The sequence below is a fragment of the Zonotrichia leucophrys genome, chromosome 11 (genome assembly GCF_028769735.1).
Source record: "Zonotrichia leucophrys gambelii isolate GWCS_2022_RI chromosome 11, RI_Zleu_2.0, whole genome shotgun sequence".
Classification (NCBI taxonomy): Eukaryota; Metazoa; Chordata; class Aves; order Passeriformes; family Passerellidae; genus Zonotrichia; species Zonotrichia leucophrys.
Window position 1 is genome coordinate 14,930,302 of NC_088181.1, and position 25,587 is coordinate 14,955,888.

At 42.3% G+C, this 25,587-nt stretch overlaps 1 protein-coding gene across 8 annotated transcripts in view; it reads left to right on the forward strand.

The window, feature by feature from the left end:
• The window catches only part of ZNF536 (zinc finger protein 536), a 343,245-nt gene that overhangs the window by 220,350 nt on the left and 97,308 nt on the right, over positions 1 to 25,587 (forward strand). For all 8 annotated transcript variants that reach the window (XM_064722742.1, XM_064722741.1, XM_064722747.1 and 5 more), the window contains one exon: positions 4,254 to 5,834. In XM_064722742.1, coding sequence (XP_064578812.1) covers positions 4,254 to 5,834 — 1,581 coding nt within the window. The remainder of the gene's footprint in view (positions 1 to 4,253; positions 5,835 to 25,587) is intronic.

A 25,587-nucleotide genomic window follows, 5' to 3' on the forward strand; every position in this document is an offset into this window, starting at 1 on the left:
AGATGATCATAATTGTCCCTTCTGGCTTTAAAATCTGTAAATCTAGTTATAATCAGGCTGTGGTCTCCTTGCACAGCCCATGGCAGATGGTTCCCCTGACCAGCAGGGTCAGATTGTGCTCTGAGCAGGGCTGGGGATCTCCTGCATGGGTCATACAGCTGGGTGGTTTATAAACCTGCAATGCAAATAGACCTGCTTCTACTGGGCAACACGTCTGTTTCCACTTATCTACCAAGATTTGGTGCAGATTTTACAAGCAGCATTGAATTTTTATTGTTTTACTTTATCCTGATATAAAAGAGTTCCTCTGAGATATCTTGTGTCTTGTAAACCAGAACAGTAGGTAGATCAGAACTGTGATTATGCTGCCCAGATAAGGTACTCCCTATAAGATTTTTTTTGGTTTTGTTAGTTGGACATGCTGGAATATTCTCTCACCCTCCTCCATTGTGAAAAAGTTTGCAGACATGCAAACAGGGTGAGAGAGTTAGAAAATTCAGGGTGGCCATTGCCTTTTTGAACAATGAAAAACGACTCTTGGATATGAAATGCAGAAGATTATTTTGAAAAAGTCATGTTCCCTCGCTCCTGCATGGCAACATTAATTTATGTGAACTGATATTAAGTGTTAAATAACTCATCCAGACACTGCTCTTGGCAATAATAGCAGGGTAGTCATTACACTAGGATGAATTCTCTGAAACCTTTCCTCAAAGTATGAGACACAAACAGGTTGTCTTCTAAAAAGAATCATAGCATACCTCCCTTGTCCCCTGCAGTGTTCTTTGGACATGTACTACTGCATTTGCTGATAGAATCCTGAAAATTAGTGGCCCTTTGGGTTTTCCATTGGAACTGGCTTGGTTTGAGGTTAGGCTGGGATTTTTCCCACAGCAGCTTATAACTCTGTTTTGTCATTTGTACAGGGTCTTACACAGGGTGTAGCTGGTTATTAATTTGAATGGATGAAGTAGCATCTAAATAACTGCACAATTACTGAATTTAGGAAATACTGACAGACTAAATTAAAAAGATTCAAAGATGATTGACTCCATCCTACTCCCTTCTCCCAATGCCTGCCCTTGAAATAGCAGCATTTAAGACTGCTTTGAAATAGACTAACCAGTGCCAGTGCTTGGATCTGGCAGAGAACAGCGAGGTTTTGAACAGCTCCCTTTGAACAATGCTGTTTGGCCAGTCCTGCATTGCAAAGGTGGCACAGTGTGTTGCTTCACGTTGAGTTCCATTTCAGACCTTCAGCTTTAGATCTCATTTCTAGCCATGTGAGGGGTGGGAGCACCACAGAGGCAGCATACCAAGGCTGGGGGAGATTTGAACTTTTTATCACACTGTCTCAGTCAGTGTCCTCTTTCAGTCCAGTGCTCATGGCACTGGTGGTGAGCTGTGTGCAGATCTCCTCTGCTGAAAGGAAGCTTGCTCTGTGGAGAGGCCTTAGAGCAGAAAATGGAATGCCTTCAAGGCTTAGCAATTCAGAATAAGAGTATGCTGTGCCCAGGGCTTTAGACTGAAGGTACTTTTAGAAGTACAAAACAGAACTAGCATTTTCTCCAGTTAACATTCTTTAACTTGTAATCATTCTTACATATGCATACTGCTTTAAGGAGTTTCTGCATGTTTTTAAGCAACATCACTACAGGCTATATTACAAATTTCTCCCTCTCCCTGCAATAGTTCTCCAGCATGCCATGCCTGCAGTGCTGGGACACACTTTCTGATGGTGCCACTTGATGTGCAATGCAAACACACTGAACTAGCATCAGAATAAAAGGAAGTGCTCAATATAATTGTGTTAAAGATTTCCGTAAAGGCATAGGGGATGCTGAGGAAGAGCTTTTCAATTAAGAGGAGTGAAAATTCAAAAGTGAGAACATTTAACCTTGTAGAGTCTGGCACTTGTTTTTCACCAGTCTCATTATGTCTTAGGCAACACATGAAGTACTTGAGTTGTGTCAGAAGTCACTAGTGCCTGCTGACAGAAACTGGTGGGACAAACATCAGAACTGAAAGCAGCTCCAAAAAAACTACAGTGATGGTGTGAACCCAGCATCACTGTCTGGCCCTGTTCTGACTGGCAGCACAGTGCCAGAGTTTGCACACTCTCAAACAGCCCTTCAGAAATGCAAACAAATAGACAGCCAGTGTCCTGTGTCCTCCTGTCCCCCTCTCAAAGGCCTGTGATGGGTGTGTGCAAGCTCAGGTGCCCACCTGGGACCAGGGAGGCCCAGTCAGACGTGTTCTGCCTCAGGCTTGAGGCTCAGGAGGAGCTGTTTGTTTCTGCACAACTCCCACTAAACACAGCCCCTGCTCCTCGTCAGTGAAGCACCAGAGCTTAATTAGGAGATTGGGAAAGACTCAGAAATTCCATTGAAATGTTTAAATCTGATTTCTTCTGTTAAGCTGTGTGGACTGAGGCCTAAAGCATGAACCATGCTAATTACTACCTCTCCCTCTGCTGAGCACCTCTTGGTTGAGGTTCTGTGCTTTTCTCCTCTAAAGAGGTCGATTGATGTGGTTTGATATCAGGCTCTCACGTCTCACCTTTTAGCTTTAGGATTACATGATGGATTTAGAATTTCCACTGCTGGTAAGGTGCTTCAGCCCTGATGGACTGCAGCAGGGATCCAGCCCCTGCTCCTGTCACTGAGCTCTCCTGCAGCCCTCCGTGGCCATGGCAGTGTTCTGGGCTCACCTCTCATCAGTAAATTCTTGCCATCACTGAGAGAAGCAGCTTCCCAAGTATTTACCAGCCCTTCAATTGAGCCTCTAGCTTAAATAACAGAAGTTTGAAAGCTTTTCAATTTCGTTTTTAGCAGATTTTGAGGTTATTTGAAATCGGATAACTTTCCAGCTGGTTTGGTGAACTACATAATATTATACAGCATTTTTACTGTGGAGGAAGTTTTCAAAACAAATGTTTCCATTATACCATTTGGAGAGGCTTGCCTTTGTCTTTTGTATCACTTAGGGAAAAAAAGCTACCTAGAAAAAGCTGTTTTTCTTCTTGCAGAGCTCCCTCATAGAAAGAATTGCCAGTATTGACAGCTTGCAGGTGTTTCAGATGTCTGTCACTTTTAGAGAGGATTTCCATACTTTTTCTTTTAAAAGAATTCTGCATTGCTACCAATGCTCTGCAAAAACTTAGAGATGCCTTTGCTTAAATGTACATTCTTTTCAGATATGTCTTTATGACTATATGTGAATATTTATTATATGTGTAAAATCTTCTGCCTCTTTGAAAGTATAGGAAGAACAATAAAAGTTTAGTGTGGGCTTCAAATATTTACTTAATTCATGGAAATCATCTTATATGTTTTAAAACTCTATTCAAGCCAAACCTAGAAAAGTGCTTATGGTAGGTAAATTATGCATTTTACTACTTGAGCCTTAGAAATGTCATTAGTACAAAATTAAAGGACTGCAAAAACCAGTAGATAATACTAATTTCAAATACGGAAACTAAATATATTTTGTACTTTTTATTACTCAATTTCTTTTTACAGACTACTTTTTATTTTAACTATATGTTCTTATATGCTGCAATCATTATGTAGTGTAATGATATTAATATTTTATAGAATCTGTATTTATAGTTCTTTATTTAGAAACAATGCAGTAGGTCTGCAGATCTTTGAATCCTTCTGGAATGGTGCCCTCCAAATAATGATAAATTACTTGTGCAGTATGCCATTTGCTAATTATATCCATGATTTACTGCAGAGCAAGACTTAAATCATTCATTTCAGTCTTGCGTAACAGTGCCATAAAATTTTTAGGTTTAAAAATGGTTTCCATGTGTATAATTTAAACAAATTTTAGAGCAATTGTATACACAAAATATTGCAACCATCCATTTGTTACATTCTTTGTCTCCCTTTTTTTTAAACTTGTACTTTTAATGATTACTGTGGTTGAAATTGTTATGCTTCATTTTCATAATCATAGCTTTTAATTCTACAACAGTTTTCTACATGTTAGATTAAGAAAAGGATGGCTAATTGTGTGTAGATACCATGTCATTCCTGAATAGCCCCACATTCTAGAAACCCATTTTAGAAATACTCAGTTAAGAATTAGTCTTCGATTAAAGGTGTTTCCTTTTAAGAAATGAATTATTAGTACCAAGATCATCTTGTTTGTAAGCAGCTAATGCTGATTTTTTAATTTCTCCACTCATCCATAGCCCAAAGCACAGTTAACTCTCTTTACATTTTCCTCTTTGTCCACACCTGTAGGTGAGAAGCCTTACAAGTGTCCACATTGTGACTATGCTGGTACTCAGTCTGCATCCCTCAAATACCACCTGGAGCGGCACCATCGGGAGCGGCAGAACGGAGCAGGGCCCCTCTCTGGGCAGAGTGCAAGCCAGGAGCACAAGGAGGAGACACCCAGTAAGAGTTCTGTGTTCATCAGGCCAGACATCCTGAGAGGAGCCTTCAAGGGACTTCCTGGCATCGACTTCCGAAGTGGCATGGTGTCGCAGCAGTGGACGTCAGGAATGCTGTCTTCTGGAGATCAGCAAGGACAAGCAGTTGGCATGTCATCTGAAGGGTCTTCAGAAAATATGAAGGGTTCAGACATATCTTCCAAAGGAACACACTTCTCTGAACTTGGCCGTGCTTACCAGAACATGGTCGGGAATGGTGTGAACTTCCAAGGGTCTTTGCAAGCTTTCATGGACAGCTTTGTCATAAGTTCTTTGAAGAAAGAAAAAGAAATGAAGGATAAAGCTCTCTCAGATCCACTTTCAGCAAAAGCCCTGGGCTCAGACGGTGGTGAGGAGAAGATAAATAGCAAGTCCTCACAGCGGAAATCAGAAAAGTCGCAGTACGAACCTCTGGACTTGTCGGTAAGGCCCGATGCAGCCTCCCTGCCAGGCTCCTCTGTCACTGTGCAGGACAACATTGCCTGGCATGGCTGCTTATTTTGTTCCTTTACAACTTCATCCATGGAGCTGATGGCTCTGCACCTCCAAGCCAATCATTTGGGCAAGGCCAAACGTAAAGACAACATCATAGGCAACAGCAAAGAGCAGTCTAGAGAGGTTTCGGCCTCGGTGAACAAAGTGAGCTTGCTCCCCTCCTCCGTGCAGTCCGGCAAGGAGGCAGGAGTTTCAAACATGCTGAGCCAGCTGGACACAGCTTCTGAGAAAATGACCCAAGGACAAAATAAAGAGACCCTGGGAGAGCAAAAGAGCGCTGCCTGGCCCAGCCACATGGAATCCACTTTTTGTAATTTTACAACAGACTTCTATAAGCAGTTTGGTGTTTATCCTGGTGTTATTGGCACGGGAACACAAAATTCTTGCACCAGTAATGAATCTGAAATAAAAACACAATCCGAAGATGACCCAAATATTCTGCTCTCTGACTCTGTAAATAAAAGTGCTATTGATGACCTTTCTGACATAGCTTCATCTGAGGATATGGAATCTTCCAAGGAAGAAAACATTGAAGATGAGGACATTGACACAGAACCAGATATTATGAATAAGCAGTTGTCTGCCCTAAATAAAGAAAGCAGTGAAGGAGGTGACAATATACAAAGTGCAGTCACCTCACAACCCACACAAGGGCTCGTATCACCACTGCCACAAGCTTCAGAAAAGCAGTGGCACGGTCAGAATCTTCTCTCCTCACACGAAACTGCACAAGAAGTGATGAAACCTGAACAAGTTCAGGGTCCGCAGGTCCTGGAGAAGCAGATGAACATGTTGTCAGTCCTAAGAGCTTACAGCTCTGATGGCTTAGCAGCCTTTAATGGACTTGCAAGTAGCACAGCAACTAGTGGATGTATCAAGAGACCTGACTTGTGTGGTAAGTTTTAGACCTTCTTTTAGACCATTTCAGAAAACACTTGTGCAGAATCATGAAGCTGCTCTTTAAATATACTTAGTCATGTTTGTTAGTAATACATTTTTTTAAATGTTAAACCCCGTGGGCCAAATTCTTGTCCTATATGTGGTCTACTCCATTGAAATCAGCAGTGCTGCATGCATACTTAAACAGGATTTTAGAAAGAACCTGCTTTTTAAACTAGAGTAGCAGCAATATAGACTATCTGTGCTAGTGGCATCGGAAGGGGATACTTACTGCTTTAGCATTCTCAAAGGAGGAAAAAGTTTTAAAAATATACAAAATATACATGGTAACTTGCAAACTTTTCAGTATTTTGATATACAAACCCATGAAAAACACTGGATGCTTTGCCAAGCAAACCTTGCTTTCTCTCTTTTTCCCCCCCTTTCTTTCTTTGGACTGGGGTGTGTTCAGTTACCACAACATTAATGAAATCAAAGGCCAAGTGCATGGAATGTATCTACCTGTGTTGAATAGATTTTATTTTTTCTTTCTTTTATTTTCTTTCCTTCCTTTTTTCTTTTTTTTTAATTATAATTTTCTGGTTTGGTTCAATGGCACACATGCAGTACTTGCCCTTGACCATTTTCACTATTCTAACTAGCAGTTGTGTAAATTGTGATTTGCCTGATTAAGAGTATGCCTCCAGGTAATTAAAATAACAACACTCCAAACAAATAAAACCACCTTTTACCCTTTCAAGTCTCTGATTTACAAAACTGCAGTTTTACTTCCTCATATTACACACCTCATATCTACAAGAATTAAAGTTAAATCTATTTGAAACAAATGAGATTGAGGATTTTTTGGTTTTATTATTTAGCTCCTATTTTGTCAGCATAGTGTTTGTTTGAAAGAGATTTTAGAGTGTAAATCCTTTGAAAACAGTATCACTTTAAAAAGCAGAGTCAGCAAAGGACACAAAAACTTCAGTAATGTTCATTTCACTTAACCTTCAAATTAATCAGAAAACTCATTGTCAGAGCTGAACATACATAATCAAATGCATTCAAATTAAAAAAAAAAAAAAAAAGAAAAGGAAAAGAAAACGTTATCAACAGTTTTAAAGCCTGACAATTTAAAATTAAACCCTCAATCTGAAAGCACTTAAGAGTGGCTCCCCTGGTTAACCTGAGGTTAGGGGGAGCTTTGTCTGATTTTACTGGCAGTGTAGATGCTCAAAGCCCTCTCCAGGCCCCTCCCTGCTTTTCCATCTGTATTAGTTGATCTGATAAAAAAAGTCTGATACCTGCACACAAATTTTATCTCACTTGTATCCTTAGAGCATTGTGACTTCACAATATTGTCATTATCTGCCCATATCTATCATTTAACCAATATCTGCCCAAGTATCCATGTGGCCTTACTTGTAAACTTCTGTGTCTCAGTGCACTAAGAAGCAATTTAGGTAGTTGGAAATATTTAGAGATTCTTCAAAATCAGCATTTACATTATTGAAAAGAGTTGATAGTTGATTTAACTTACAGCAGGTAAAATCCTACTTGGATTTTTTTCCATTTATGGAGTAAAATCAATTAACAAAAAAAAAAGAAAAAAAATGCAGCAGAGAAATTACTGTCTAAACAAAGAAGTTGAAAAAAACCTAGAAAACTAAGATTAGCTGCTTTGTGCAAAATATCTTATACTTTTTCACAGGCATAAGATTTTTAAAACAACAACAGAAAAAACCCCTCTAATATTATTATTGAAATGAGGTCATGTTACTTCCATTAGTTTTTTGTTTCATCTTCCAATCAATTCAACAGACATTTTATGATAGCTTGAGTTTATATGATTTTAAAGACCATATCCCTTTCACAAGCTCTGCCCAGTGATAATGGATTTGACTTGAAGTATGAAAGAAAAAAAGAAACAACAGAAGCTTCTCTGTTCTACTTTTTAAGCCTTTTTTAAAATCAAAAAATGCAGTAGGAGTCCTTCTGTCTCCCCCCTCCAAAAATAGCGTTTTAAAATTCTTTTCTGTCATTCTATTGGTGTTTTCAGAACATAAGTATAAAGGTTGATGTATTTAAATACATTATTTCATTTTTCTCAATATCTCACAGAAAAATGGATGAGTATGAGCAAGCCCCATGTCAGTAGCTCTTTTTTTTGATTGATTTGCTTGGACACCACCCACTTGAAAGTAGTGGTTTTGGGGGAGTTTTCATTTTCTCAGTGACATTTTATACTGTGAAATCACACTCCATCTGTGCATGTTAGTGTGGGGAATCCCACCTGATGTTTCTGCACTTGCAGATTAGCAATCAGGAGCACCCTGTTCATTTGTTAGCCTTCCTTCCTTTCCTCCTGCACAAAGCCCATGACCAAACTCATGGTTCTCTTTGTCTCTCCCACTGCCTGGGAGATCAGAAAACTTGAGACACACCTCCAGCATCTGATTTCAGGGCATAATTCTCATGTTCTTTTTGTGTTTGGGGGGACTCCATGCATTTGTGTTTCTTTTTACAGCCAGTGATGTGTGTGTTGTAAACATCCCAAGAGAAAACATTGATGCATTTGATAACAGTCCTTGCACACTCAGAGTGCAAGGCATAGTGCTCTTTCTATGGTCAGAATACAGAGGAAATAAAATTGAAATAAAATTGAAATAAAATATTTCAGCTTCAGTAAGCTGAGATTGCTTCTTTGGCTGGCCACACTAATTGAGTTGAATTTCTGGCTGCCTAAAAACAAGCTGGGGTATTCAGCAATCCATGTGGATCATTTTTAGATGGCAGATTTTACCCTAAGATAGTAGGTCAGTTTTTAAGCAAAAATCTTGGCACAAAAATAGTTTTTTTTCTAGAGGAGAATGCCGCCAACTCACATTGTTGTTTCAGAAAGTCACTGCACATGTGGAAGCAGCCCTCAGTTTCCCTGTCACGGAGAATGAGAGAGACTGATGATGTACACATAATTCATTTATGCTCCTATCATGCTTCAGGCTGCAGGGATGAGAGACACAATTAGGAAAGAACCATAATTACTGCATAATAAAGAAATTTTCATGTCAAAATGCTACTGAGAAAAAAATCACGAATTTTTGCAATATTTCTCCTTATACAGCAGAATGAACAGAAAGAAAAAAAAGAGGATAGATAATTTTAGAGTTACTCCTGAGCTGTACTTGGTTTTGGAGTCTCAGGTGATTCTACCTAGGAGTGGATCTTGTTAATGTTGCTGGCACTCAGTTCCTTAAAAGAGGACAGGCCTTTCCTTGCTGACTGGCAGCAAGTAGCCCAATGGGGAGGGGAAACCCAAGGTCTATGGCTTGGTAGCTGTCTTGAGCATCTATGTCCTCTGCTTTCACAGCCCCTGCTGATTTGACAAGTTAAGATTGGAGTTTCTAGATCTATTTTGTATTTAAATTTTGAAAGATCTGTTTTCCTTTCCATTTATGGTCTTCTCTTTTTCTGCTTGTCTTCCACACACATGTAGTTGCCTCACAGTAATGTTCTACCTTCTGTTCCAATACCTTAATTCACTTGTGATTTGTGCACAAGGCCCTTTATGACAAGACCCTATCCCTTCTCTCTCTCCTCCCCTTTAAATTTCTCTGCTTTGTGACCAAGATGGTAGAATTTCCCTACTTGCATTTGCTACTTGGGAAGTACTGAGGCTTTCAAAGGAGAGCTGATGGGCTACAGAGCTACTGGCCAGATATAGTCCTGGGCGTTAGCTGGCTGCTTAATGGGTTAGTGCTATTGAATCCACACTTAATGATGTCCAAAAGTATTAGTTCCATCTTGTCTCTAAATCTAATTTGCTTCCATTCATGCTTGCTTTCCTCTGCAATTAGTGCTGTTTTCTCCTGCACAGGCTCCACCCCATTATCACTTCTTTCACTGTATGAAAACAGGGCAGGGCCCCTCTGATACATGGGAGCAGCTTTGGAGTTCTGGTCCTGCAAAGGGCTGAGCACTTTCAGTTTCCTTTGCAGCAGAAAGCTTTCAGCATTGCACAGAATTATTAAAATGTTCAGCATTGTAACTTTCTGAAATACCTTCCAAATGTGGAACTGCAGCGCAGACAAGAGGGCTGGGCAAGGGGAAGATCAATTGTGGCAGATTATTACAGCTTTATTGTCACATAATTATAGTGCTCTACCCCAATGTTTAACTAGTGAATTTAGTTATTGTAAATTGCTTATTGCCACAGGTGTCAAAACCAAAAAGATCATAATGCTAACCCCGTCAGAACTACCACCAACACATGAAACACGGAAAAATATTTTTAATTATTTGTGATGGCTTCACCTGAATCCTTATTGCAGAACTTTTAAATTATAAAATCCGTATTAAGAAGCAAAAGGCCTGATATATCCAAGCTCTAGGACAGCTCTGAGGCAATGGAAGGTCATCCTACTGCAGCAAATTGTAGCACTGCCCATTTACAATATCATGCAATGCACTTAAGGAATGCTTTGTCCTGATCTGCAGCTGGAGGAGTAACCAGAATATTCTTTTCCTTCAAGGCAGAATGAAATGATATGGAAGTTTTACAGCAGGCTTTTCTTTACCCCATTATCGTGCTTTTGAAGAGGTTTCTTAGTTTTAGTTAGGAAGTCCAAGGGCAGCTTTTAGAGTACAAACTGTTCCTCTGAACAGGAGATCAGCACCTCGGCCCCCGCCTGGGTTTCAGACACACTTCTGGATGTCACAGTGCCATTTGCATGGCAATATCAAACCAAACTCATATGGCTTGCTTCCTTTTTTTAATTAACTGGGAATGCCAGTGATCCAGTGAAGTTTGTGTTGCTGGATAAAAGGGCTGGTCTGTGAATAGCATTGTATTTGCCAAATGGTTCGCTAGTCATTTCAGTACAAACAAATGGATGGTGTCTGTAAGTCTGCAAACACTGTTGACATTTAGCCTTGTTTATGTTACTTTCCTTTTGCTGCATATTTTTGGCTAGAAGAGATACTGTCTGAATCAACATTGACTTCCTAAGCAGAAGCTAAGGGCCCAGTCTTGCATCCCTCATTCCTGATGAGTAGCACTACTTACATGACTAAGGATTGCAGAATCAGGTCCTATGTTTATTTGACTTTAAATTTCATTGCTATTTTCATGTAATTTAATTTTATTGTATTTTGTTGTATCAGAAATTGGTCAGGTGACAAGTTCAGTATCACCATTTTGTTTACTGTTGAAAACTTTTAGTTCTTACCATTCTTCATGCTGTGGTGTGACATTCCCATTCCATTTATGTTTCTGGAAATTAACCCCTAAAATATCTGATACAGCTAAGTGCTGAGTACCTCCTATTCCCAGAGAGACTGGAGGCATTCAGTCCCTCCTAGCACCACATCTGAAAGGGGGATTGTGTTTGCAAAAGGAGGCCTTGGTATGTGCCTTGATTTCAGACATCAGTGGCCAGCCGCACCAAGGCAAATCCCTAGCACAGAAAGGCTTTTCTTTTCTTTGCAGAGACAAAATAATGATGTAAGCTTAGAGCTGTATGATTTTTGCTCTAAGTTTCATCTCCCAAACAATATATTCTCATTGTTTTTGTCATATCCAGGTCAAATTTAAATTATAATTTAGGATTAGGCAGAGGCATAGAGATGTTTCCAGGTCTTTCCAAAGTGAGACAATGCTCTGGTTTGTGTTTTGGTTGAGGAATATACATTCTTGTGTCTGAGGTATAGTATTTCCTATAACTACTCATAAACATGAGCAATTTAGACATTCTTGTAAGTCAAAACTAAGTGTACGATTAATACCTATTATGAGGCCAATTTTAAACAATTAATTTGACAGCAATTATAATTTTACGTTACAGGCTTTCAGGAATAAATAACCAAATTCATCTTTGTAATCTAAGGAACCTAGGATATCTTTATGCAGAGATGATCTTGTTATGCACAGTATTGCATATCTGGAATTTCTGAGTTTTGCTCCCACCTATCTAGATGCCTGTAGTGCCAGGGATAAATAATTACCTGAGGCTTATTAATTGTATCAGCAAAGAAAAAAATATATACCTTAAGTGTAAGCATTAATATATGTATACACAATACATCCACAATATATAACAAACCATCATAATAGTACAAAAATAGAGGTCCTGAATATGTTCTGTTATTTATGTGTTTGGCAAGCTTAGGGAATGGACTTTAGTATGAGTGAAAATTCTCTTAACATTTTTAAGGTTATTTATTGTCATTTCTATTTGAGTTTTTAATGGTCCTGTATTTTGTAATGCTTTAGCAAGAAAAAATACTGTAGTTATCTTTTTTCATATTCTTTAAGCAATATTTCTAGCTTAATATATTGTGCCAGGTTTTCCAATATTAACCAAGAAAGACAGTAAAATTCAATGAACAGCACTCTGACATCCACAATTTAAAACCTGTGATTGAAGTGAAATGTGTAAACTTCTAGTGGGTTATCATGTGCTTTGGAATAGAGTATTGTTGGAAGTAATTAGAAAATATATTAAGGTTTCCTGGTAATGAAGGTATGTAAGTTTTAATAATTGTTGCTTTCTGAATAAGTGTCAAACTATATCTTTAAATGTATATGGAGTTACAAGTTAGGTCACTTCTGAATGGAATGTAAAACAATACTAAAATGCTTCAATAACTTATCTCAGTGTTGCTAATAAAAAAAAAAGCTGTTAACCATTAGTGCAGTTTTGAGTCATTTTGTTTAATTCAAGAAAACTCTCTGAGAAACTGTTGTACCTTTTGGTAGACCAAAGACCACTCATGAAATCCACAGTTGATGCTTTGAGAGGAAAACTCTACAAAGCTGCTTGTTGTCCTTGTGAATGATATTTATTAAAAATCCCATCTTTTGAGGCATTAGAACGGTGCCATGTATGGTTAGGCAGGTATTTAAGGGGGGGCAGTAAATTTGTTTCCTCTGTCACAGAAAATACCTTGGGAATGTGGGAGCTCTTTCTACTCTGTCACTATTAAAATCCAGTAGAAATTTTTGTGGAAGGCACTGGGTTGAAAATGAGCAGTGTGGGTGGATTAAGTGTGTAAATATCAGTGCCGGGGTGCTCGGCCCGGGTGAGCCAAGTACGAGGTTCTAGTGCTGCAGCTGGAAATGCAGACCCAGTGAGTGATGGGTGTGCAAGGCCTGTCCCAGCGGACAATACAAGGAGCATAGAGAAAGAGTGATCTTTCTTGGGTAATCCTGCCCAACCTTACTGCAGTCACAGCTCCAACCTGCAAATAACCCTGAACACTCACTTTGGTTTCCCGTGGGAAGAATGGGCGGTGAGCATCCTGAGAATAGCCTCCCTCCCCAGGCCCATGTAGGACTCTCCTGAGGTAAAGCAAGCTTAGGAGAAGCAGCAGCCAGCCTTGCCAGTGCCAGTAGCACCACCCAGGTCCATGGTAAGTGTTTGCAGGATGGGGTCCCTGACAGGTGGCCCGCTGGCCGGAGCACTGCTGAGCATGCAGTGGGAGCTAAAGGAAAACATGGCTGGGGCTCCTGGTGTCACATCTTCATTAACGCTCCCCCTTCTGAATAGCATATTGGTACTTTTTATTTATTCCACCAAAACACCATGAGTCAGGACCTGACATTTTAGTGTTCTGTGTCATACTGAGAAAAATCTGTGGTTCAGCAGTAGGACAATTATATTATTTTGGAAGGGCTAGAAATAATACAGCATTTGTGAGACAACTGTAACATTTATCCAGACTCAGTGTGACATTGTTCTTCCTTTTATTTGGAGAGCACTTCCAAAAAAGTATCAACTAGAAGCACAGAAAAAAAAAATACAAGAAAAAGTGGCAATTATGAATCCATTTAACTCCCATTGGGTATAATCTCATTTTGTGTAGTACCGTTGGCTGTTCCATGCCTAAACTTCTATGCAGTGAGCTGTGAATATAGTCCTTATTGTCCTGTGGGCAATATGACTAAGGAAAAAATATCTCTGTATTACAATGGAGCACTTGTCTGAATGGCATAACCTAAGGTCCATAACATCAAATCTAAAGTTGTAATTATACAGCTGCAGTCACACCACTCAAGTGAAGGCTGTGTCAGCACTTGCATTATATAAGGAATCCTGTTTTCAAGGGTTGATGAGTCATATGCAAAAAACATTTATCACCAAACAATTGTTCTGATTGTTCTGAAGCAACATCTAGGTACGAGCCTTTCCCCAGTAGAACATGGTCATATCTTCTGCAGTATGCCATGGCGTACTTTGTTAATGAGTGTATCTTTTTTGAGCTTGAAAATTGCCTAGCAAGTTTGCGGGTTTATGCAGTCTGATTATTGTAAAAACATAAAGTGGGAAAAAACCCAGGGTGGCCAAGGTCTCCTTTAACAAGGCTTGTAACAGGTGAAACTTGTCTTTCTCAGAAATGATAAAATTTCAGGGAATTTTTTCCCAGTTTGTCATCCCTGATTTTGCCTGAAGTTCTTGGATCTGAACACTTCCTTAGAAGACCCAGTCACAGTTTTCGTTTTTGAGCTGTCTTGAAATCAAGCTCACAGTAACTGTTATTGCCGTTTGAAGCAGCCGCTCATTTGCTGGAGAGCAGCAGACAGGAAAGAGGTTTATTTACAGCAGCACCACAGAAGTGAACCACTCTGCACCCCTCCCACATGAATGTCAAAGGATTACACTTAGGACTGGGACCAAATACTGGGATCGAGCCCAAATATTGGAAACCACAGCGATTTTCCTTCTACATGAAATTTCTAGATAGGTACAGTGGGTGTGAGTGATTTCAGCTAAGAGAGGCTCCTGCCCAGAGCAGTACCGTTTACAAGCAGGTGTCCCTGAAGCCACCCCCACGTCAGGCATTGCACCCAGGCTGCCTTGCCTGCCCCATTGTCCGCGGGGCGAGACGAAGGCCAGCCAGTTCCTTTAAGCCGATCTCCTCTGATCCGGGGCGTCTGTAGCGCCCTTCCCTGCATAGAACAGCCATTGTTCAGCTGCAGAGCACCAGTGGGGTAGAAAATAGCATGCCATGCTGGGGATCAGAGAGGGAATTGTTCCTTAATTATCTCTTACTGAAGGAAAAACCCAAGGCATATCCCGATATGTGGCATGATTCTGTCAGAACACAAGTCTTTTAAAAACGATTTGGGGAGGGGGGGAACCAATTCAGAAGCTGGCAATCCTCACTTCTCCTGCAGGTCTACCTGTGATTCACTCACTGACCATGGAAAGAAATAAGTTTTCTGCTTTGGATTCTACATTACGAAATGGAAAATAATAGTACTTATCTCCCTGGTAGGAGTGCTGTGAGGATAAATGAATTAATTAATGTTTGTAAAGCACTTTGAAGATGAAGAACATTATATAAGTCCTCAGTGTACAAAAGCTTCCTTCTCTGACATAACCACAGTAAGCTATAAAAATTTCCTGCTGAAAATAAACACATGTTGCAAATAGGGGTTGGGTGTGTATGAGGCTGTGGTGCCCCAGTGGTGTGGGTGAGCCTGATTTCCTGAACAGCCCAGAACCCATCACCAAAACCTCTCTTACCCCTGCCTGTGCCCAGCAATGGTGCTCAGGGCTCTTTGCAGCAGCTGTGGCATGCTTTGACCATAATATCTTTTTGCCAAATCCATTAATTTTTACCTCAGGGCTCTTTGGGCTGAGCTGGCAGGTTTTGGCCATCGCCACATCAGGCCAGTCCCAGCCCCGTGTGCCAGCAGCCACGGCAGGTGATGGCTCAGCAGTGTCTGCAGGCCTGCTCCCTCCCCACTGCTGCAGCTCCCCTGTGTGAGCAGCTCCCTGGCAGGACTGAGGTCCCACCACACTGTCTGCCACAGTTTGTCCTCCTGTTCAGGGCACTGTGACTGGTCCCCATGGTGCTCAGAAGATCCCAGTCTGGTGGCTGAATTGGCTCTTGTTGGTTTTTTATTGAATGTCAGTGATTTCAGTTCACAACTTGGAAGTTAAAATTTTTCTTGCCTGTTTTTCAATGTCCCCATCCTGTGTTAGTCCTTGCTCCTTTATTTTTTTTTTTTAAACTCAAGCCAGGAACTGTGTTTGACCCCAAAATTCTCACATGAATAACAAGGCAAATTAAGAGGATGCAGAGAAGAAAAACCAACACTTCAGCCATATAGAAATGGGACATTTATCAAGAGAGACATATAAGAAAAGGTTTGTGCATTGAGATGAATAGGTTAAAGATGAAATTCAGGATTTCTTTGGGGCTCTCCTCAATTCACAGCTGACACATAGATCAATTTGAGAACCTCAGAAAAAGGGCAACCTTAGCCCTGATTGTGTCTCATTTCAATTTTCCCTTTGCACACCTAGCCCTGTTCCAGTCTGTGTGCTTGGTTTTCTTTTAAATCCTTTCAGATTATGCTTGTTAACCTGTTGCTGGCTCAGCCTGCCAGCTGGAGTGCAGAGCAGAGCAGTGTGCTGCTCCTGGGGGCTGGAGAAGCCTGCCCCACTCCCCACTGCCACAGCTGAGGGCTCTGCTCTCCCTGCTGGGAGTCTGAAGAGGGTGACAGCTTTTACCCAGCAAAGTTTGCTGCCATGCCATGTTCATCCAGATGCCAAACACACTGAGACACATCACCCACACAACCAGACGTCCCCAAACCCTGGCCAGCACCAAGGAGCACCCAGTAGGGCCACTGAGTTTTCTATCCCCTGACAGAAGAACTGCTTAATAATGGGAGGGCTTGTGGGTGTATTCACTAATCATTATATAACTGTACATTGGGGTGAAAAAGAAGAAAACAAACTGAAAAGCTTTCCCAAAGGATAGAGGTGGGAATCCCATTAACATGACGGCTCCCTCTTTAGTTGCCAAAATGATTGACAGCAGGATAAGGTCAGAAGATGAAAACCAAGCCATGGGGGACAGAGCAGAGAGAGGAGGGGGCCAATCAGTTGAATAAAAAACTGAGTGTCAGTGCTGGGGAAGGAGAAAACCGTCACTCCCACTAGAAAAATCCTCACCCTCTGCTCCCCTACTGTTTGTTTGGGGAAAATGCTGCAGCTTAATCAGAATTATTTACAAGATAATGGTCCATTGTTTGTAGTAAGACAGATGCTGTCTGTGGGAATTTGGTGGTTTATGCTCTATGCATTACAGTGCCATTGCTGTGTGCAGATGGGATCACAGTGGTATTGTTGTTATCCACTTTTTGGAAATTTGGAGGATCCTTACTGTGAAAGGAGGATCCTCAAAGAGAAAAAAAGAGTTTTCTCAGGCCCAGAGCTGGGGTTTCTCTTAAGGTAGAACTGTGTGTGGGATAAGAGGATGAAGCAGAAGCACTTTGCTTGAGACTTGCAGCATGAGGGGTCCCTGGGCTGACTGTACTTGGTGGTGGCAGACATCAGTTCAAGAGATGGATGGAGGGAGGGATGGATGGATCCTGTGTGTGTTTCTGTAGGTGAGGAAATACATCTTGGGAGATGTGCCTGCTCCCTCCTTTGCTGGGGGCTGGCAGAGTCACTTGCTTAGAAGGTGGTGTGAGAGGTACACAAACCTGACAGTGTGGAAGTCAGGCTGGCCTGGTCAGTGATCATCCTCTGCCTGTGTGACTGCAACCATGGTGCTCCCTGCTGTCCCCCATGCTGCAAGCTAAACACTGAGCACCTCTGTTCACCAGTAAACTTCACCCTAATGATTTACGGGTGAGGCTGTGTGAAAGGAAAGCTAAATTTCTGCTGGATTCACATTGGAAACAAAAGCTTCGAACTCCTAAAGAGAGAAGCCTATATTTATTTAGATGATCAAATGCAAGATTTTATTTTTCTTTTACATTTTACATCATCTATTTCTATAAGCATCCCCTGCTGGCCCGAGTAGAAAGTTCAGTGAGGAGACCTAGAGGCCTGGCTCAGTGAGGAGGCCCCTGGCAAAGGGGACAGGCCCATGATGGGCAGGTGGGTCACCCTCTGCCATCAGCTGCTGCACACAGGAGGAACAGGGAGCTCAGGTGAGCTCAGTCAGCATTTCCATGTCCCCAGCTGTCTGGGTCTGTCCCAGCAAGGCACGGGGGACAGCAGCACCCTCAGCCCTTCCCATGACGCTGGGACGGGCACAAGGCCCACACCTTGCAGAGCTCTGCTCTCACAGCAAACCCTGCCGTGCCTCTGCTGCCCGGCCCACAAAGCCTGGGGGATGAGAGGATCCTCCTCAGGTCCCTGCACGGTGCAGGATGAAGGGGTGGAGGGTGCCTGGGCAGGGGTGGGTGTGTGTGTGTCTGTGCCTGAGCTTCCTCTCTCAAAAATCTGCTTTTAGTGTGCAATAGCTCACATATTACCTCGGCAGAGACCCGTGTGCACCAAAGGCAACCAAGAGACGACAAATCACCAGAAGGGCTCCAGAGGGGATTTTGAGCATCCACGTCTGGTATCCCAAGATCCATTAGCTTGCAGGTAAAATGGAAAACTATGACCATCTCTTTTGTATGCAAAATAATTAAGCTTGTCTTTCCATCACTGCAAAATACCTGAGTTTCCCTGGAGAAAGCAGAGGGCCTGAGATTAGGGAATGAGACAGGGAAGGGCAAAGAATGGCTGATTCACAGCTTTTGGGGTCTGTGCAGCTGGAAATGTGTTTCCAACATTAGCATGTTCCCTTTTGGATGGGGTTTTCCTGAAAAGGTTGGTGGGAATGGCAGCTCTTGAGTCCTCCCTTCCCTCTGGGCTCAGTGGGCAGCCAGAGATGGAACTGATAGCATCAGATCATGAGTGGAAATCACTTTGCCCAAGTAAAGGGATCTCCTCTGACTTTTGTGAAACAGAATTTTCCAAGAATACCCTTGAAGGGTTAGATTGGCGTAGGAGATTGCAATTCCTGAATGATTGCATTTTTTCCTAAGTATCTCCAGTGAGATCTGTACTGGAAGCTCTAAGTATTTTTTTCTCCAAGTCAGCATTTATTTGCAGAATCCTAATTTTGTATTTCCTGACATTTAAACTTTTCAGCCTAATGTTCTAATAAGGATTCTGTCTGTCCATCTAAATAAAGCTTCATTCTAATGAGGACACCATCCATCTCCTGAGATGGAGCCATAACGACTTCCAGCCTCAGTGTAATTTTAGCTAGGCTCCCTTCCCCACCCTCTTCTCCCCACAGACCTTTGTTTGGGGTGAAAATTATCTGTTTTGGGATGAAGTTGTGCAGAATTTCCTTTTGGGTAAAGCGACTGTGCTATTGTGTGAGCCTCTGCTTTCTCTCTGAAAAGGGGGATTTTGCTCACTCCCCGTTGTATATTCAATGCCTGCTTATTTGCAATTTCTGTTCATAAGACTGTGGGTTTTCATGCCAACAATTTTCTGTTTGAGTTGTTGGAGTAGAGAGGTTGTGGGAGCATGCCAGTGTCAAAGGTTGTCACTTGAATGATAATTAATAACATTATCAGACTGATTATGTGTTTAGATGTCCAGAATCAGGAGTGAATTGAACTTGTTAAATTTAATTCCTACCTCCGAATGACTGGGATATTGGCGTGCTCACCAGTCTTGCGTTTGCATAAAGGACAAAACTGGGGATTTGAAAGGGCAATGACTCATGAGAATTGCTGAAATTCTGGGCTTTTGGAGCTCGCAGGGCTTCTCCCACAGCACCATGGCTGTGAGAGTGTTTGCTAGGCAGGAGCAGGCACAGAGTGGGGACAGGGTGGTGTTCACAGACCCTGGTTTCACTCTGCCAGTTGTTGACTGAAACATCAAGTCATTTGAGATTGGAGATTATGTCTTTTAAGGTCCAGAAGAGCCATTTCACGTGCAACTGATTACCTCTGTCAGAGGCAGGAGAGCCAGGTCCCACCTCGGTGGGTGGGATCTGAACTCATGCTTTCAGAGGTCAATAACAGGGTTTTTAGACCTTTGTGCTTCTCAGTCCCTTATAGCCAGACCTTTTCTGTTAAAACTGTTTAAATTGCAAACCACTAATAAAAGGATCATATGTGTTTCCCACTGAACAGGTTCTTTAAGGCTATTATGATAATTAAAAACATATGGTGCCTATGCAAGTCAGAGGGAAACCACAGATGTACAAATTAGGTATTATATAAGGTTTTTCTCTCTTGCCCTTTCAAAAACGACAAGTCAAAGAAGTGTAAGGAGATAAAGATGATATTTTAGATAAAGGAGATGGTAGGTAGGCATTTTTGATTTTTAATCATGAAATATGTAAACCACCTTTCTTATACATAATCAGAGCAAACTCTTTCTAATAAGCAGGAAGAACAAAACATAGTAGCGTATGACTGCAGTATTTATGGAAGGAATAAGGAAACACTTTGTTTCATACAAGTTATTGGAGACCAAGAAACCTTTTGCATTTTTTATGATGTTTCCCTGCACAGACATGGAGGATTATATTTATTAAATATTGAATTATATTGAAATTGGATTGATGCAGCCAAAGAAGGACATTTCTTTGTATTCCATTTTTTCTCCTTTTAAAAAAGGGAAATGTACTCATATTGATTGCAGTACAAGTAGTCATTTGTTTTAATTTAAAAATATAGGATTGATTTTGAGAAGGTGATAAATACTGCTAATAAAAAAATTCAAAATGGGGATTTATAATGATTCTCTGTTAAGTCAATGGTTTAGAGGGGCTAACTCATAATAAAAGTAGAGACGTGCTGAAATATCCATAGCTAATGGATTATTTGCCATTTGCTAGTGCTGCAAACTTTCCTTGGTTTGCTGGGTCCTGCTACAAAAAGTAAAATTTATATCATCTAATGCTCCTCGCTCCTTGCTTTGTCTTTCTCATGCTAAAAATGGGCAGCTGAGAGTCTAGCGAGCAGCTGTGGGGCCTGCTCCCTATGCAGATGGGCACAGGTATTGCAGAGAGGGGCCAGAGCCAGGTGTGGCTGTATCCATGGTGTTTGGGTATCCCAGAGAGGGGCCAGAGCCAGGTATGGCTGTGGCCATGGGGTTTGGGTATCCCAGAGAGGGGCCAGAGCCAGGTGTGGCTGTGGCCATGGGGTTTGGATATCCCAGAGAGGGGCCAGAGCCAGGTGTGGCTGTAGCCATGGGGTTTGGGTGTCCCAGAGAGGGCCAAAGCCCCCCAGGTGTGGCTGTACCCATGGGGTTCGGCTTTGCTGGCCCTGCCCTGCCCGATCCCCGCAGCCCCGCAGCGCTCCCGCCTTGCGGCACCGGGACGGGCACCGGAGCCCTGTGACTCGTGCCTGCAGCCCTGAGCTCTCTGTGCCCGCAGCACCAATACCTGCCCGGCACCTTGCCGTGCCTCTGGCCGCAGAGACCCTGCTCTGGCCCCTGGGGCTTGTCGCCTCCCGAGTCCCCGCGAGGATCGGAGCCGCAGCCAGCCCGCTGCTGTCGCGGGGCACAGAGAGCATCCCACCGGCACAGAGCACAGCCAGTCCGGGGATATGGACTCCCCTTCTTGCGGCTCACAGGCATGGCACGGAGAGCACCCTGCCCACGGTTGCGGTCGTCTCTGTCCGAGAGGGGGGAGCTCTAGCCCGGCAGCCCCGAGAGCCAGCCCGGGTGTGCCGGCTGCTGCTGCTGCAGCCCGGCTGGGGCACTCCAGACAGCGCACCTCGTGTCCCCCAGCACGGACACCCCGGGCAGGCTGCCTGCATCTACAGCCAGCATCTCACCCCCACCTGCAGCCGAGCCTTTGCAGACCCCTTCCTCTGTTCACTGATGCTTTGTTCTGTCACGTAGCAAAAAGCAGGCACTTTTTTTTCCCCATTCTTTTTTTTCTTCCCAAATAAACTTTTAGAAAAGCAAAAACACAAATCTGAGGAAATAAGAGCGGGAGAAGCCTGATGCTAATGCTTCAGGTTTGCAGGAGTGGTGGCTGAGCAGGCATTTCTGAACAGAGCCTTTTCTTTTCTTGAGTGAGTGATAGCAAACTCAGTGTTATTTCGCATGTAGGTATTACCATTTTAACTTTTACTGAGGTAAAATAACACCTTGTCACTCAGTGCAAATACCAATCACAAAATGAATTAATTGTAATAACTGTTGTCAACAGAACAAAAGACTTGTTGCTTTCCTAAGCAGATTTCAGTGCCACTGATAACTATATACAGAGGTTCCCTTTGGGCTTATTCAGTGCATGTAGTCAGAACATAATTTCATCTGTCTTTCTCTGTACTTTGTTGTAAAAGTCTCAGAAACTGAGTTAAAAACCTGTATTTTTTTACATATCGCTAAGCATACATTTTTCAATCCTTATGATTTTTTTTTCTCACAGAATCCCTAAACATTTTTACTAGTTAATTAACACTTCTTTTGAGGCTAATTTATTAAAGAATTAACATGTTTATAACAGTCTGCAGAATCTGTTGGTTCACCTTATGGTGTGATGGACAGTTACACTGAGAGAAAATATGGGCAGCTGTTTTGCTACACAAAATAAATTTTTGCTAATGTTACTTCTTCAGCCAGTCATCTTTATCCGAGACAAACACTGCTATCCCAATAGATGGGGGAAGTTTCCTTTGAAAATGGGGGAAGAGAGAAAAAATTTGCCAAGAAAAGCAGAATTCTTCATACTTGTGCTAACCACAAATTTATTCAAGCAAAGTTTTGGATGGGGGGGGGGGGGGGGGAGGGAAACTAATTAACTAGTTTCACAAAGGAGCCTCAGTACAGCAGGAATTAGTGCCAATATGCTATACTCATTTTACATGGCTATTTAGCTTAATAATCAAAAACACTATGGCATATCCTCTACATTATACTGCAAATGTTATGTATTTTCTTAAAGAAACATGCATTAATATTGCAGCCTGGGATAGTCAGACATCACTGACTGACAGGGAACAGTCAGACTGCCAATGGACAGACACTCATTAGGAACTGACCCACACAGCAGTTAGAGATCCATTTTGCATCTTTATTTAACAGAATGTGTGTTTTAGATTGCTTCCCCCCTCTTCCCTTTCAAAATATACCAACAGGTTTCAGTGCTCCCTGCCCTCCTCGGGAGCAGAATCACAAACTAATATAAAATACAGGGAAAAGTAATGATCCCTGTATCTTCCCCCAGAAATAAGCTCGAAATCAGGAAAATGCCCCACATAAAATTCTGTTTGGGTGAGGCTGCCTGGTGTGAAGAGCGGGAGGCTAAAGGAGCACCAGTGGAGCAGCTGAACATTGTTAGCCAGGGATCAGGTCCAGCTGCTCTCCCTTGGTTAAATAGGGTGCACCTCTCTGCTGTAGCCTCGTTCTGCAGGAGAGCAAGAAGAGCCCTGGAACCACAGTAAGACCTTGCTGAATTATTTTCTTTTCTGAATGTGTTTGGGGTGGAGGGCCAGGGGCCTTGTGCCGCCCCTGTCTGGGCTTTGCAGTGGGTAATGTTAGTGCCATGCAGCCTCAATGCAGTGAATTTCAGACATTTCCCCTCCAACCCTCTGCTGTCAATAACATTTGGTTTGTCTTTCTTGTTGGCAAATGCTGTGTCTTCAGCCACCAGTCGGTCAAATGTTCCTGCTTCTGCAGGGAGCTTGTTTTTTGCGTGGGCAGCTTGGCTCTGCAGCTGCAATAGAGCATCTGTCTGCCTCTATGGGCTCGTGGGGCCGGGGAAGGACCCTCCAGCTCACGGCTCTGCAGGGCTGACACATGACTCAGTGTAAGCTGCAGCACGTTTGTTCTCACAGCCTTCTCTCCTTTGCATTGTTTAATGTAAACAGTTTTGAATGTGCCTGAGTGATTTTTGTCTCTCGTACTTCCATGGCAGATGGGACACCCATGATGATTGTGCTGGAGCGTGAGTGGTTTTGTTTCAGCAGCCTTAGACCAAGGCTGTGGATGACCTCGTGTAGGTGTAGGATGGCTGTGCAAGAAACTCTTCCTGCAGTTCAGGTGCTTATCAGAGAGAAGTGGTTGTAGGAGGCAGCAGCTCCTTGGGCCTGTGGGTTTTGTGCTGCTGTGGTTTTTGGGGCACCCAGGCAGCACTGCCTGGGTTCTGCTGCACCTCTGCCATTGTTCCTCTGCTTGGGGTTGCAGCTTACCTGAAGATGTAAGGCTTTGGACAGAGGCAGCAGCATGAAAAAGGTTGACCAGCATCTTCTATGTATTGTAATGCTGTGTGGGAGGGGATAGCAGCTCTGCTTGGGATGCAGCAGCCATCCTTGTATGGACTTATGGAGTGTTTTCAGAAAAAGCCAGTGTCAAAAACCCGGGTCAGGCTAGGCATGGGCAGGAGGACAGGTCCACTCCCCACTGCCAAGCCTGGGAGTGTGTGCTGTGTGAGAAAGCAGGGAGGGAGCATGCAGTGCTCCTCACACCCCTGTCTGCTGCCCCCCTCCCCTCACCCGTTTATATCACAGTAAATCTGTTTGAAAGATAGAAAATACTCCCAGCCTCTCATATAACACTGTCTCCTGTGCTGACTGGTGCTTTTTGTTGCTGTAACTTGGCCGTTGCATTGTTTGCCCACTGATCCTTTGAGGCACATCAGTGATGCTGCTGCACTTTGGGAAGTTGGAAATTAGGGTGCCCCAGATCAGGTGGCTCCAGCCCTGGCCATGAGCTTCCCACAGCAGAGCCTTGTGAGCCCTGGTGACTGGCAGGATGGGACCTGGGCTGTTTTGTTGTCACTGGGGCTGATTTTGGATTTGCTTCTCAGCCATTGCTGTTCTGTGGTATTTTCTGCTCCTCTTTGGGTGATTAACTGTGAAAAGAAACATTTCTCGTTTCTGTGAGCCACTCCTCTCCCTGCTTCTTGGCACTAGTTGCTAATCAAAACAGGTCTTTGATAGCCAAATGGCATTTGGCTGAGCCAAACACAGAGCTAGACACACAGGCTTCTTGTGATTAAGCGCTTTATTAATGTGAGGTTTAATGCAAGTTCACTCGCAGTGTGAGGACCCAATGGTAAATGTTCAACAATCTAATTCTGTAGCACTGTGTTTTATTTAGCATGAAAATATTCCTGGGTACTCAAAAACAGTGTTCTGCTTAGGAGTGATGCTTCATAGGATTTTAAAATATTAATTTTTTTCTCCTTCCAGGGGCAAAGGTGTGTTAGCCTGTCATTTTGTAAAGGGACAAGCTGCTGCCTTTTTTTTTTTTTTTTAATCAAACCTGTTTCTGTAGATAAACAAGTGCTGAGTTATAAATTAGTAAACTTTTACTGTATTTGTATAATTCGTGTTCATATGATCCCACAACATTCCAAGAGACATTTTGGGGAAATTTGTAAAATAAATGTACTTCCTGGCAGAGACCTTGTGCGCCAAGTTTTAGCCTGGGCTGCATTTTCACAGCTGAGTTATAAACCCCTGAAAAACAGGATTTATAATGGAAATGCTGACACAACCTTAACCATAGCACTGCTATCTCGTGCTACTATAATATACTGTACGAAGAAATCAGTTCATTAGTTAGTTATAAACAAAGGACAGAGATAGTAAATTACAGTAGGTATTTCAGCAGTTTTCTATATATTTATGACACAAAAATATGCAGCTGCATTTTATTTCTTGAGACAGTATTTAAGGATTTCAGATTTAATACACGTTAGTTTGGTTATGCACATTGTGCATTTTGGTCTTGCTGTTCCTTCTTGTAGTTTTATTCATGGTATTTTCTTCTTTCTCTGTTGCTCATTAGAAAAATGTTAAAAATCCATTTTCATCTGATTAATAATAAAGCTGATCACATGTAACCTAATTTTCATTCACTGCTGCCCCTGTCTGTGGAGTCATATACAAAGTGACCTTTGAATCACCACTGGGCCCATAAAGCACAATAAGCACCATTGTCCTGTCAAAAATTGAAGATGTTTTACATCATTACAAAATTTAATGT